This window comes from Anoplophora glabripennis, unplaced genomic scaffold, assembly GCF_000390285.2.
Source record: "Anoplophora glabripennis isolate ALB-LARVAE unplaced genomic scaffold, Agla_2.0 scaffold321, whole genome shotgun sequence".
In the NCBI taxonomy this organism is placed as follows: Eukaryota; Metazoa; Arthropoda; class Insecta; order Coleoptera; family Cerambycidae; genus Anoplophora; species Anoplophora glabripennis.
The window spans coordinates 361,904-377,262 of record NW_019416407.1 but is presented as its reverse complement, the minus strand read 5'-3'; the positions used below and the strand labels follow the sequence as shown (position 1 = coordinate 377,262).

At 30.4% G+C, this 15,359-nt stretch overlaps 1 protein-coding gene across 10 annotated transcripts in view; it reads left to right on the top strand.

The window, feature by feature from the left end:
- Window positions 1-15,359, top strand: part of LOC108912850 — an 88,781-nt gene that overhangs the window by 42,581 nt on the left and 30,841 nt on the right. Inside the window, exons 1-2 of one of the 10 annotated variants that reach the window (XM_018718260.1) lie at window positions 8,270-8,601; window positions 10,774-11,228. The exons of 5 other annotated variants lie outside the window; for them this stretch is intronic. In XM_018718260.1, coding sequence (XP_018573776.1) covers window positions 11,084-11,228 — 145 coding nt within the window. In that variant the 5' untranslated portion in view covers window positions 8,270-8,601; window positions 10,774-11,083. Of the gene's footprint in view, window positions 1-8,269; window positions 8,927-10,750; window positions 11,229-15,359 lie in introns of those variants that run through there. 4 more of the 10 variants (XM_018718259.1, XM_018718255.1, XM_018718258.1 and 1 more) reach the window with 4 other exon arrangements.

The window sequence follows — 15,359 nt, the reverse complement described above, 5'->3', positions numbered from 1 at the left end:
CTGTCAAACTAAAACGGAATAATATAAAATAAAATAATAAACTTCATAAAATAGTCCAATTAATTGAGCCTTTAAATCGCAATTTTGGTCAACTTGCCTGAATTTTTTATATAAGTTAGTTAACTCAAAAGGGGTAAGAGCTACAAAAAAAGGTTTCTTATAAAAATTGTAGAGCATAAAATTCTACATAAAAATGGTACATCGACTTTTTCTAGTGCTATTAAAATTAATAGAGTTAGGGAGACTAGAAATTAAGGGATGATTTCAGAAATTTAAAAAATAATAAGAAGCAGAAAAGTTAATGAATTTTATATATATTTTTTTCAATCTACTCTAAAAAATGTAATCTATCTTTTCAGAGAAATAGATATATTTTTTAATTTTTAATAAAAAAGATAACAATTTCCCAAAACGAACGTGATTTTTTATCTTTATCGTAAAACAAAATTTCGAAAGCAACTTTTCATTATTTTAAATAATCAGTGGAATGGCATAGAAAAAAATTGTTGTAGTGCTAAATCATAAAAATTAACGATTAAAAAATTGAAATTGTTATAACTTTTTTATGAAAAATTAAAAAATATATCTAAGTATTTCTCTGAAAAGAATGTTTACATTTTTTTAAGTAGATTGAAAAAAAAAATATAAAATTCATTCATTTTTCTGCTTGTTATGACTTAAATTTCTGAAATCATCCCTTAACTTCTAGCCACAATAACTCTGTTAATTTTAACAGTACAAGAAAAAGTCAATCGACCATTTTTTTGTATAATTTTATGGTCTACAACTTTTATAAGAACCTTTCTTTTGTAGCTCTTATCTCTTTTGAGTTATCTTAAAAAACTCCTTTATTTTATTTTTCTTCACCCCTGGCCGGGGGTTGAAAAAAATTACTATAACTTATTGTTATTATATACCTCAAAGTGACTTATATTAAAAATTCAGGCAAGTTGACCAAAATTGCAATTAAAAGGCCTATTTAATTGGACTAAAAAATAAAGCCATTGAAGACCAATTTATTTATTTTCTGTTCTGTATAGATACGTCTATTGCTTCCTCGTGGACAACTAATTCCGTCTAACTTGGTGCGCCTTGAGAAATACGGCTATATTTAAACCACTCCACCTAACATTTCTCTTTACAGTACCACTGGCGACCTCTATGCGTTGAGTCAGGAAACAGACAACTGCCGAGCAAGGTTATTCCCTCTTGTACCGAGTCATAGTACGTTATTCTCATAATGAAATCCATAAATCACGTGTCTGCCGCCACAATGACATGTTAATGTTGATTTGATATAGGGAGGATCAAATCTACATTACTTACAGAACAGACGCAAAATAATTTACCTGAAGTAGATGAATGTTTTCACACAATGTCAAGTAAGAATGAAGTATCTACTTTCTTTACTGCGGTTCATAAAACGGCGTGTAACAGCGGTAGTAGTCGTAACGTGTGAGTGGTTACAGGCGTGGGCGCCGTTTCGGGGGGCAAGGAGGGGCATGTACCTCGTCCCAACCCTCCCCTTTAGAAGTTTGGTAATAGTAGGCTAGAGGCACAATATTAGATACGGACTTAAGATAATTCATTTCACTTTGATCAAGTTTGACTGAATATTAACTTGGTAATAATTAAACTTGAATCATATTTGAGATAATTTAACTCTTAATTGTTTTTATATGTTCACAATAAAGTAAAAAGTTACTCACTGGAGAGTAACAGAATCTTAGATTTGAGAAAAATTTGTTAATTCTGAGTTAATAACTTCACTCATAAAACTGCTATTGTACTCATATCAACAGATTGAAAATTTCACTTAATACAGTGACACATTATTGAGTGCGATGTGAGTGAAATTTCACTATTTTTTTTTACAATGTATGTGTAATGTCAGCGTGGTGTTTCCAATCGGTCCCTGGTTTTTCATGTACGATTCCCTCAGGGAATTTAAAGGCTTAGCATTTTGATATTTTTATTTTGACCCTCCCCCCCTATGGAACCGGTGTTAACGCCACCCATGGCAAATGATAATGGCTAGTCGTATAGTATCTCACGAAGGAAATAGAATAACTAGGCAAAACGTTGTTTAGGCAATTTATATACAAGTGTTTTAGTGATCATTACGTTCAACAAATTTCCTCTAAATTAAGATCTAAATACACCACTCCCTTGCCGTAAAACTGCTGAACGAGCAAAAAAGTTGATAGCCATTCATAAAACTGAAACGTCCTCAAAGAAAACTGTTTTTAGTTCGTTACAATGTGCTAGTTAGCAATGCCAATTTATTTGATGCGAAATTTAATGACACTAAAAAATATAGTATCAAAAATTGTGCACTTTGAAATATGTCAAAACATACAATACAAAAAGGCTGTTTTTATTTTTTCTACTGATATATAAAAGTTCTCAATGGCTGTGACTTCCTTTATCTTCGGTATTGATCGACATATACGTAAAGTATAGATTAGTTAGATAAATCCAAGTTTCTCCAACCTAGGTAACTCATATAACTTTTTGTTAAATAAAAAAGTAAAAGTAAAACTTGAAAAAACTATTCACAATAAAGTTGGGGTACTTTTTACCCCCACGCCATCAGTTTTGAACTATTTCCAAATCAAATTTTAAAATAACTGTCTACCAATCTTGTTGAGAATAAGACAGTTAATAGATTTCTACAATTTTATTTATTTATTCCTACAAATTTCGAAGATATCGAATAAAAAACCCTTAGAATCACACTTTCAAGAGACTGTAACCCGTGGAAGCATTTTTGCGCCTATTTTTAATTGAACTTTTATTTGAAATTCATATAACGCTGCCGATCTAATTCTTTGTGAAATTTTGGCAGTGATTATTATAGTCTGTTATGAGATCATTGTACTCCTACAGAACATAACATAGATCGAAATAAATTTGGTACCAAATACAGTGCATGACCCTGAGTGGTAAAATTATTGCTATACAGTACCACCCACTCTTAATTAGCAGTAGTATATGGTAAAACTCTATTCTGGTTCTAATAATGTGTACTGGAACAAGTAGGAAAACTAGCGGTGAAATAAGTAGCACTAAAAAAATCTTTAGTTACTTTATCAAATACTTGTTCTTTATATCAGACTATACAATAGAAGGAAAAAGATGCCCAGCGAAGTAAAACAATCGACATAGCGTGAAGCTAGCAGGTACTTTAGAAAATGACTACCAAAGATGGCTGAAATCACTCGGTTGTAAGAAAACCTTTGTCCGCAAATTCAGATTTATTATTCCGCAGTTATATCGTCTTTCGTCTCTTCTACAGTTTAGAAAGTGCGGCAATTTTTATTTTCATTTCCAATATTTATATTCAAAACCAGATTTTTTTTCACCAGAGAGGAAAATCGAAACTTTTTACTTGTTAAAATTCGTATTGGGTACAAATTTGCCTCACGTAATGAAGTAAAAGGTTCTAAAATCTAAAAGCTTTAATAATTACCGACCCTCACGCTAAGGTTTGCTAGGCGTATTACCATTTAAATTCTCTCCCGGATGGAAATATAACTAATTTGCTTAGCTGAAATCAGAATTCCAATTAATTTATATTATACGCACATATTTAGCGACACATCCATATTAAAAGCTATTAGTTCTTTGAAAAATGGAATATTTCCTGTTCGTTTGATTTATTTATATTTAACAGCACAAAAAAAAACTAATAAAAGATATGTGCCACAGAAAATCAATAATTTCACTCACTGAATGATTTTCACTTAGTTTCACACAATATATTTAATATATTCACTCACGTTAATTATTTACAAAGTATGTGTTGAGCAGTACGCAGTATTAAAAGCAAAATATTTTGAACGGTTATCAATGTCAGTGTAGTTCTGCTTTTTGTACTTATTCTTCTTCTTGTTCCAGTTTCTATGCATAGGTGGGTACCATGTTAGAACGACTTGGAAGCTAGAAACACTTAACAGTAACTGATAGATTGATTAATTAGTAACTGGGTTTAATCAATTATCTTGTACCACCCAACTACTTGTTTGTTACTCATGTATTCATCTGCGATGAAATGTAGATCAAATATTTTCATAATATGTTGATTACTGGGCGAGGAATTATTTGGACGTCACACATGAGTAAAATTATCAAAATGCCCAATATTGAGTGAAACTCGCACTCACTCTCGCGATTCACTCGCACCAATTCTTTTACAGCTCCAATGACTCCCTATTATTATATCCAGGTACCTTTTCAAAATAAAAAATATTAAGCTACTGCCCAAAACCACATACATTTAAGAAGAAAGGACATGTTTTGAAAATAATTCATGTGTATTTCATTGCATTTGTTAATTGTAAAACTTAATCATAATTAAATTCCTTACGTGCTTCACGGTACATTCTAGACAATGTTAATTTGCAGCAAAACTGTAGTTTTTTATGAGAGAAAGAAGCGAAAGTATTTTTTTATCTAATTAATTTTTTTATGACAAACTGGAATGACTAACTTTGTGAAATATGTAAATTAACACACGTTTACATCCAGTGACATCAAATGCTATCTATTGAAAGTTGTTTTTATTAATTTGTATACTGTCAACAGCAACTTAATTTCAGTACATTTATCTATTTCCCAATAAATGAGAAATTAGGTGCTTCTTTAATGTTTAAACATTTTCTTTGTTATCAGTGAAGAAATAGAAGTGGTGTATAGAATGTTGCATAATGTATAATGCTCTAATGTGTATATATAATTTATGCCGCTTTAGTTACAAATTCAACAAGCATCATACACTTTATAAATTATTCAAAAAAATGCCGAAGGCGCCAGTGTTATGCGGTTAAATCTTGTGAATGATGTTTAACAATTTGTTGATAGGCATTAAAGCATTAAGCTAAATATACCACTATTAATTCTACCAGGAATAGCGTCAAATGTATTAAAAAAAATATCAGAAATAATTATTGTCTATAAGAAAAGGATTTACCTATTATTTTTTGAAAGTCGAATTAGACAACGAGTTAATTCAATTATCCTTGTTATGTTAATAGCGCATTAGAAATATATAAATTTTAACTTTATTTAGAGAATAATTTTAAATGAACACACTGAAACTATGGGATTATGGGAAAAATAAGATATTTTGACAGTTAAATACGTGATTTTAAATGCCAAAATATCAAAATATCTAGACCTGAATCTGAAAAATAAATCTGAGAAATAGAGATAAGTTGACGATACTAAAGAAAAGTGTTAATTTACAGGCCTTAGATTTTTTATGCGAACTAATATATACGTAGACATAAATAATTTTGCAACCAAAGCAAGTATGTGCAAATTTTATAAACAACTATTAATAGTTACTAATTAATAGTTAACAATATTAATTAATTACTTAAAAATCTAAAAAAGCTAAATAAACTACTATGGAAATGAAAGCAATTAACGACCAATATTAACGTCCTTGAATAATGATAGCGTAGCTTATATAACTAAAGTTAGTACTACCTATTGGTAGCTAGGTGGCCCTAGTTGTATATAATTTACAACCGTTGTGAGAAAATTATTTTCATTCATCTGTTATTTTATCTACATCTATTTATATCATTAAAATTTTTACCACATAAGGAAAAAATTTGTTAGTTTCTGATAAGTCCTATTTAACTTTTCAGAAACAAAAATATGTTACTACAAATTACTTTTTAATACAGGATCGTTACCCCACGAGCCAAAATTTTAAATTAAAAATATTTTATAGTCGACAATATTATAAACTACTATTAAAACAATCTGCGATCACTCTGTACATATTGAATGCTGGAATAGTATTGGTTATTTGTGTGCTGTTTAAGGCAACATATACATGTAAGTTCATAAAAACTACTTTTTTGTACATTGTAACACAAGCGAATTTTTTTTAACAAGAACATTTTTACTCATAAACTATAAACTAACAAAAAAAAAGTTTAGTCTTTTCAACTCTATGCAAGGATAAATTGTAATAATATAATAAATGCAGTGTATGAAAAACACTTTAAAATAATTGAAAGCTGATATCGAGCTGGTATATTGTTATACAGGGTGACTTTTTTGGACTTAACCATAAATACATCTTGATAAAATTGGTAGTAGTGAACACAATTTTTTCTTTAGAGCGTTTATTTTCATCGTTTAAGTGTAAGAATTTTTAAACAGACATCTATATAAACATTTGTTATAAACTGACAAAAGCTTAACGTGGAACTTTTTATACTTTTGACTCACAAGACACAACAATTGACATATTTGATATATACCCAATTATAAATAGCACGTAGCTGTAAATTTTCGATTTTTTCTCTCGAAATGACAGCAAAAAAATTGAGCGGACTCGGTGGGTTGTTAACTCCTTCTGATTTATTCAAAATGGTATATCGTGCACATTATTGTGACTCATATCAGTTGGTAGAAACTATATACCGGCTATAATTAATCTAATTTTTAAATTTATAGTGAAATAAATAACAGTAATACACACTTAAGGAAAAATCTTGCTTGCTCTGAACTAGTAGGAAGCTTTAGTTTTTTTTAAATATCAGAAAGTTATTATTGCACATTATTTTTAGTACCTATGTTTATTTAAAAAAAACTGTAAAAATTAATATTTTTTTGTTTATTTTCAAAACAAATGTTTTACAAAATGAAATAATTATTTACAAACAAATTTTTTGTATTTTTTTTTTTATGTTAGTTATACAGGGTGACCAAAAATTAAACCTTGTATTCTTTGGTGAATTTTAAGGGGAGTCTTTCCTGTAAAACGCTTCGTTAAAAAGATACGGGGTGTTAAATTTAAAAAATATTTTTATTTTTTTTTTAAATTTAAAAACTGGTAAGAGATATATTTGAAATTGAGCACATATATTTATGTAAACATTGTCCAAAATCTGAGGATTTTTTCTAAAATTTACATGCTCGATTGGCGAAGATACAGAGTACCGGTGGCATATTTTTCTAAATAAAATAGTACGCCACTGCTTTATGGTAACAACAATATTTTCGAATTCGTCTTTCAATTTTCTACAAATTTCTACTCTTTTATGTTTTTCAAAAAAAGCCTGATTTTTGAGTAAAACTTAAAAAACCAACTGAAAACTTTTACTTAAATGACATGACAAGCACTAATCATTGGATTATTTATTCGAATAAAGAAATTAATAACATTAGTCATGATTTTAATAATTTTATTTGAGTAAATGCTCGAAAATACCTCCATTTCAACGAACACAATCTTTTTAGTAACGAAAATGTAATTTGTTCGAAATTTATTGTTGCTCGAATCTGATGAAAAACATTATTTATTCTTTCTTCTAACAGCTCAGAATGTCAAAGTTGCTATCGCAGCCCACTACGTAATTTTAAAAAGCATTATACTTATTCGAATATCGAAGTGTGTCCTCAGTTCGTTTTTTAAGTTTTACTCGAAAATCAGGCTTTTTTCGAAAAACATAAGAGAGTAGTAATTTGTAGAGAATTGAAAGACGAATCAGAAAATATCATGGTTGTTACCGTAAAGCAGTGGCGTACTATTTTATTGAGTAAAATATGCCACCGATACCCTGTATCTCCGCCACTGCAGCATGTAAATTTTATGAAAAGCCCTCAGATTTTAAACAATGTTTACATAAATACATGTCCCCCATTTGAAATTATTTCACTTACTAGTTTTTTAATTATTTAAAAAAATTAAAAATATTTTTTGAAGTTTAACACCCTGTATCTTTTTAACGAAGCGTCCTAGATAAAAACTTTATAGGAAAGACTCCCCTTGAAATTCACCAAAGAATACGAGGTCATCATTTGTGAATCACCCTGTATTTTGTAATTCTTTCAATTTCATTTTTAACAGCAAACAAAAAATGGCTTAAATGGCTGTAATAAATTTTATTTCTCCCGAACGAATTCGTCCCTCGGTGCAGATTTGTCATTCACTAGAGATACATGTGATTCGCGCCATAAGCGTATTACTCCATTTTTGCTCGTCGCGTTAAAGAACGATCGTTTCTCACCGGGTCTTTAGAAACGGCAGACGGCCGGTAACGCTGCTTGCTTCACCTTAATGAAACAACATAAATTAAACGAACAATTCACGGACCGTATCTTTTCTCGCACCACTTACGCAGCTACTTCCCGTAGTTATGATAATAATATCTAAGATCTGTAAATCCCCACCAAAAGGAGTCGTACCGCGTAACCAAACAATTGCCCGGCAATTTAGTCCTCTATTTGTAAGCAACACATCCAATTCGGTAGTGCCAACAGCGCCAAGTTTAAAACTACACCCACGGCTCTCCCAAGAAGATTACCATTATGCGTGTGAACACACAACAATAGTTTCAAATTTTGAGTTGCGTCACGCGTGAAAGTTCTACTATTGTTGTATTTTGCGTTAGTGAATTATGTTGTGACATCTGGTGCTGTAAAAATTCCGGTGGTGATGTGGTTCAGTTGAAAAACCTCGGACCGTCTTTTTTTTTATTAAAAATACAGTGCGGCACCGACTTACAGTTCTGCGGCCGTTTTTGTTAACTTTTACTTACAATGGATTTACTGGAGCGTACCCATTAAATTAACAGTGTAATTCTTCGGATATAATAAGCATAGCGAATTAATTTAATAGGTATTTTATTCGGGGTATGTATTTTGCTGGCACTCGGGTTTTTTGAACTTTGCTTGAAACGAAACTAGGATTTCGTAAGTAAGAAAGGATCCCGAATTTTATTGACACTAAACATAAAAACAAAAGTAAACATTTCGCCAGCTCAAGTGTAACATAAATTGTCACCTTTTTTTTTCACTAGTCACTTTTGTCCCGAATATGGCGTGCCAATAAAATCATTATTATATCCACATCCAATTTTAGCAAACTTTCCAAAGTAGGTGTTCAGCATTTTGTTAACTGGTAATTCTATTACTGTCATAAAAAATTCCTATAATTATATAGTTAATACTTTTTTTTCCTGAAATATTGAATATCTGATAGAGGGTGAGCTAGCTTTGATGTGTTTGAAAGGATTTCTCAAATTTGACTGAATTTTATTATATTTTTTTTTTCAACTTTAATATAAATATTATTTAAGGAATGACAATATTTAGATATTAGTAAAAATTAAATTGAAAAATTATAAGAGTAGATTAAAGAATTTTATACACAGGGTGTTTTATTGAGGACTAACCATCATTTTATTTTTATGAAAGAGATTTTGTAAAAGTGCATTAGTAGTATCATTTTACAATTCATACAAAGCCATGACCAACTGCAACCATTTTTATATGTAAAGCAGAACTACTAAGCCTTTTTTATTTAAAAAATTCCAACGAATTCTTGTTCGGGATAATTTGAAACACAAATTAACTGATTTTTGTATTTCTTAAATAATGTCTAAAAAATATCATTGCAACAAATTACGAAAGTGTTCCTCAAATTACACATGATCTATTTACAGAAATACGAAGAAATAGAGAGAAAAAAAAAATGTTTTTATTTATGTGGCACACATTGTTACCCCACAACAAAAATAACATATTTGCGAAAAAGTTCGTTAAAATCAGTCAATAATAGAAAAGTTACAGGGGTTATTGATCCTTAAAGAGAACACCTTGTATATGGATTTCTCAGTTTCGTTAAAAATTTGAGCATAAACTCAAAAAACCAGATATTTATTCAAACAAAAAAATATACCTGGAGGGTGTAACAAATGACATTGCGGCAAATTTTAATGAGCGACTAGTGTTACAATAAAAAAAAACAATAAAAATGGCCTACATTTTTATCTCTCTCATAGTGGTTATTTATTTACTTTATATACAGGATGATTCACAAATGGTGACCAAAAATGACACCTCAATTTTTGGTCATCATTAGTGAATCACCCTGTATAATTCTGTTTTCACTATTTATTTGGACATTTTGCCCTTATATATAAAAAAACTAATGAAATAAACCCTTGTACCAACAGAATCAGTCAAGAGTTATTTTTGTTAAATCAGTTTTGGCTAACGAAAAATTCCACACTGAAAGACAACATGCCAATAAAATTGTTTCCGTATCGAGAGAACAGAATATTTTTCGTAATTAGTTGTAACAGGTAAAACTTTTTTGTTTACGTTTTTCCGTAATTAATAACATTATAGGATGTTTATTCTTTTGTTACAAATACTTCTTATTTTAATATTTGTAGTTATCAAGGATCTAGGTTCAGAAAATAATTTGAGTTGATTTCCTACCAACTCCAGCTTCTAAATAATTCAGAAGTCATTTCCAGTTGTGAAAATAAAAGCAGATTGATTTCATTAATTTGTTCACGGGTTTCAAAATGCTCAAACAAAGAGAAAGAAAAAAATTAAAATTATGACACAAATAAGTAACTTCAGACAATAAGTAAAATTTAACCATCAAAAATTGCCTGAGGTCGAAATCGCAAGGGGTTTAAAAGGTTTGAAGTGACATCGGAAAGAATTTTACAGATATCCAACCTAGATTATTGTCGCTTGCACTTTTTTCGTACAACTCACAAGTAAAATTCCGAAAATCTAAAGCAATGTTAGAACAATCGTCTTTCAAAAGCTCGTACATGATCGCTGTTCTGTAGCAATGTCACTGTTATACCCCGTACGTATATATTTAGGTATGAGTAAATAAATTAAATGTATATATTATACATTCTACGAGTTTCGCTTTAAATGTTTCTTAATTCATAAATTTTTCTCGTACCGCTCTCATAAGCGCATAAACATGTTGACCCGCAGACAGCCAGTTCATATCCCTGTTTTGATGATTGCCATCTAACGCCAAAGTGGGAGAAACACCTGAAGTTAACAACGTAATATAAACAATTTATTAATATAACTTTCATCTGGCGTATACTTCATACAGAGAAACTCAATTGCACCTTTCCACTAACCAGGCAGCAATGCAAAGTATAAATAAGAATTTACCAGTCATATAGAAAATAAAAGACACGATTCCCGTTTGCCAACTAGGCAGCGGAGTTACCGATCGTTAAATTATCGAAACATTATCATCTAAGGGGAGAGTTAGGAAGAATGTCGTCATGTAATGGCAACGGGTCGCACAGTAAGGCAAGTGAAGCAAGGGGAACGACTAAGGAGATCCCAGACGTCTTTGAATCCCGTGTCTTCGCCAGAAGTGCGGTTCAAGCCCAACTGTGATGTTGCCAAGGTGGTTAAAACTAGCGATCTTGGTACGTGATTTACTTTTATTATTATTTAAGACCATTCACAACTTCCCACCATGCTTATTTGGTACTATTTACTACGAACTAGACGTTTCTGAAAAAATATTTAAGATTGTATTATACATAGTGTCCTGAGTTGCTCATACCTCATTTTATTTGGCGACAGAATATCTCAAAATAACAGAAAAAATCCACGTAAACATAAGTCGTAGAATTCATCGTCTTTGACATACAGTTTTGAAATAAAAATCAATATTATATTTTTTTTTCGAAACACCAACCGAAATTTAACACACTGTATCAACCATCGTCTCACGTATATCAACTCAATAAACTTTTGCTCATCATTAGTGAAGTCATCACTCCAAGTTTCATCAATCTAGGTCAAACATATTAAGAGATAATTAAATAAATGTAATATGTTTTTTTTAATTTTAGTATTTCCTTGAAAACAAAACGTTCTACGACCTATATTTTCCTATTTTGAGGATTCTGTTAGCAGGCGAACATAAGTTTGTACAAATCGTGACACACTGTATGACTAAATGACATAAATCACTGACACTGACATAAATCCTGCTGATCTTTGCCAGAGTTTTATGTTACCGATACAGTTAAAGTTGGGCAAAGAGTAATCCGGTATTATTATTAAATACATTATTCAGTAATCCATAAAAATGTGAATAACGAATACAGTAATTTAGTATTCACAAAAAAAGTTTATGAATATGAAATATATTCGTGATGGAAGAATACGGATTCTAAATATGTTACAGTATTTGTACTTACGAATACAGTTTATTTAGACCAAGGGGGATCTGTTTTGAGGTGGATGTGAGAGGGGGCAAGCAAATTTTTTCTGGATTACCTTCAGTACAACTCACATAATAAAAGTGTAGATGCCTAGATCTGGGCGAGGTCCGGAACATTTTCAAAATTGCAAAAATTCCTATTTTGTCTGAGTTTTTTTACTTATATCTTGGAACCTATGCATTTAGGAAGAATATTGAAGAGGAAAAAAGTTTTAGAATTTAATTTTGCACAATATACTGTGATTTAAAAATGTTTAGATTTATTACCGATGTTGCAAAATATCAATAATTGGTGAAAGAAAAGGCAAAATAATCAAGTTTTTTGGATAATTTTTTTAAATATTTTAATTGCTCCTAGGGCATTCTAATTTTGGTAAAAAAAAACTTTAGAGTATAATGAAACAACAAACCAAATTTCATTAAAATCGGTTCGATAGTTTTCGCAAAATATTTTTTTTTAAAAAAATTTTGAAAAAAAATTGTCGAGTTTTCAAAATGTTGCACAGCCTGAAATAAAGCATTTAGATACTTGAAAAATGTTTCACATAGAAAAGCCCAGTCAACCCTTCAAATGGATTTTGAAAAATTGAAATCGGTTGATTAGGACGACCACAGTAATTTTTTAAAGTTAACACTATTTTTTTTTTATTTTTAAACAATTAGATTACATTTATCAATTTGCAATTTAGTTTTTTTTCAAAAATTAAATTTTTCTACCAATTATAACGATATTCATAATCGGTTCTACGATTTCGATAGACAAAAACAATTCCCTCGGCTTAAAATTTCTTAAACAGATTCAGATATTTACACGGGTATTTAAGTACGATTAAATTCGGTGCATTTTTAATTCACACTTAATTGATTAGTTATAGTTACTTGCTGTTATTGGCACTGCCAACTTAGGAACACAAAAAGACATGCAAATGAAAACATTACGAAAATTTTCAAGTTTGGAGATTAATAAAAAATACGTCATATCCTCTCTCTACCATGTCAGACAAAAATTATGATATTTATTCATTTCATAACGTTGGCAAAGTATATTTTTGGACATATTGTATTAAATCGGAGTCTGTCTTCTCACTAAAAAACTACATAGACCAAAGGGTTCAGGAAAATGTCGAGGCATAAGCATTGAAATTTATGTACTCCGTACGACTGCAGAGAACTGTACTTATTAGGAAAGATGCTTGTTTTTTTCCTTGTTGAATCGATATATGGGATTTTTGCAGATTTCATAGAGATACCACGGTACTAATAAGCCAATTAACGTCGTAATAATGAAGGAACTGCCATACTAACTGCGCCGTTTGTATTTCAATAATGCACCATAACTGTCCGTAATTGGTTTGTTGATTATTAGAAAAATAGCAGGTTTTAAAATTCAATGCGTTTTACAGATCTCTGACCTACTTATCCCAATAACTATTAGAGTGCTTTCTAATTCGACACTGTACGTAATTGATTTGAGGAAGGGTTTGGGGGGAGGAGGAGCCGACATTCAAATATATTAATGGAAAAGTATCGTTTTTTGATCGGTTTATTAACTTTGGTGCCAGGCGACATTCACTGACTCAAATTATGTCAAACTTGCATTTATAAATTTGTTAATGCGTGTGTTTTTAAGTATGTAATTTAAATATTGCATAAAAAATGTACACAATATTTTTTGAAAAATTGCTATAAAAAAATTTTGATGTATTGAAAGTAAAACATTTTTTGTTGAAATCGTATGAAAATAGTATCTATACATCATTTTGTTGCATAGAATGGGGGGCCACAATAATTTAGTAATTTTTACAGGCCATTTCTATCCGTGTACAAACGATTCTACCAAAAGCATCAGTGTGAAATGTGTAAATATCCAATTTCTTTTATCTTTGCCTAATTCTTGATTACAGAAATATTTTTTTATAACGCGAAGTGAAGAACGTCAATTTTTAATAACAACTGTTGGACTATGTGACGAGATTTTTAATTGCCCTGACTCATCGTCCAAATAATTGACTATCAGTGTAATGTAAGCGTCAGTATTTGATGCTGAATATTAATGATTGTGGTTGATGAACACAGGTGATGTTTTTTCACATTGGAATGTGTTTGTCTTACACTTGTGTCACCGAGTTTTATAACAACCGTTCTAAGACTAAATCTATAATTTCCTTCGTTGGGTTTCATTCACAAATAGGTCTCTAAGATACTGTATCTGAAATAGTTTTACGTTATCTTGTCCTGGATTATTGAAATCAGATAAAAATGCTACTGTCACTGTAATCTTACATTAATTAATTACAAATTCAATTACGTTTCTTTCTGCGCAGATAATAATCAAATTTGAAAGTTTCAACCTAGTACCAATAACAAACTGATGACAACTTGAATGATATATGTTGAAATTTAGCAAATAGTTATTAGATTTATTAAAAAAAGTAACTTTGCAGGTGCTACTATTAGTCACCATAAAACCTTATCTTTTTCTTATGTAACTAATATGTAATAATAATAGACTAGCAACATAAGTTGACTTACAAGGAAGCCTAAATATGATATTAGGTAACTATACAGTAAATTACTATGTTAGTCAACTAAAGCAAGGAAAAGGTTATAAAAACACTAAAATAATTTTAGTTGTCAAAATAAAGTACCTAAACTAAAATTACGACCAGAATCAATAAAATATTAAATCTCTATCGCATATTGATATATTCTTGTATTTTTAAAATAGAAAACATTATACCACCACGAAGAGACATACTTTGACTTTTGTTTTATTTTTTTATGTAAAGGTATATGTCAGTAAGCAAATGTAAAGGAAGTTTATAAAATTAAAACCCATAATGCAAACAAACGGCTGCAAAAGTAATGTAAGCGCAAACGTTTGCGACTGAATGTAAATGATTGTGGTTGATGAAAACAAAGTAATGTTTCCTCCTGGAATGTGTTTGTCTTACGTATATCTCATTAAATTGCATAAAGGCAACATCGTGGCTAATATTTTTAACGCCGGTCTACCTTTCCACTTCATTTGAATACGGTTCTTAAAAAATTTCTTCATCTGAAGACAAACACACAATACAGGATGTCTGTGAATTTATTACATAATTATGTCCAAAACTTTATCCTTGTATTGTCAGCGATAGCGAATATATTGTCGTGTGAGCTCCGGTTTCAAATTTCACCCATCTTCTGAATTCGAAGCCATATATCTCCCGAAAACGCTAGAGAACCGTGGAAGTAAAACAGTACACATCCAAGGACATCAGCTAAACTGTCATCGCAGTGCTTGTAAATATTCGAAATTTTCGCTGATGTCGACAGGGAT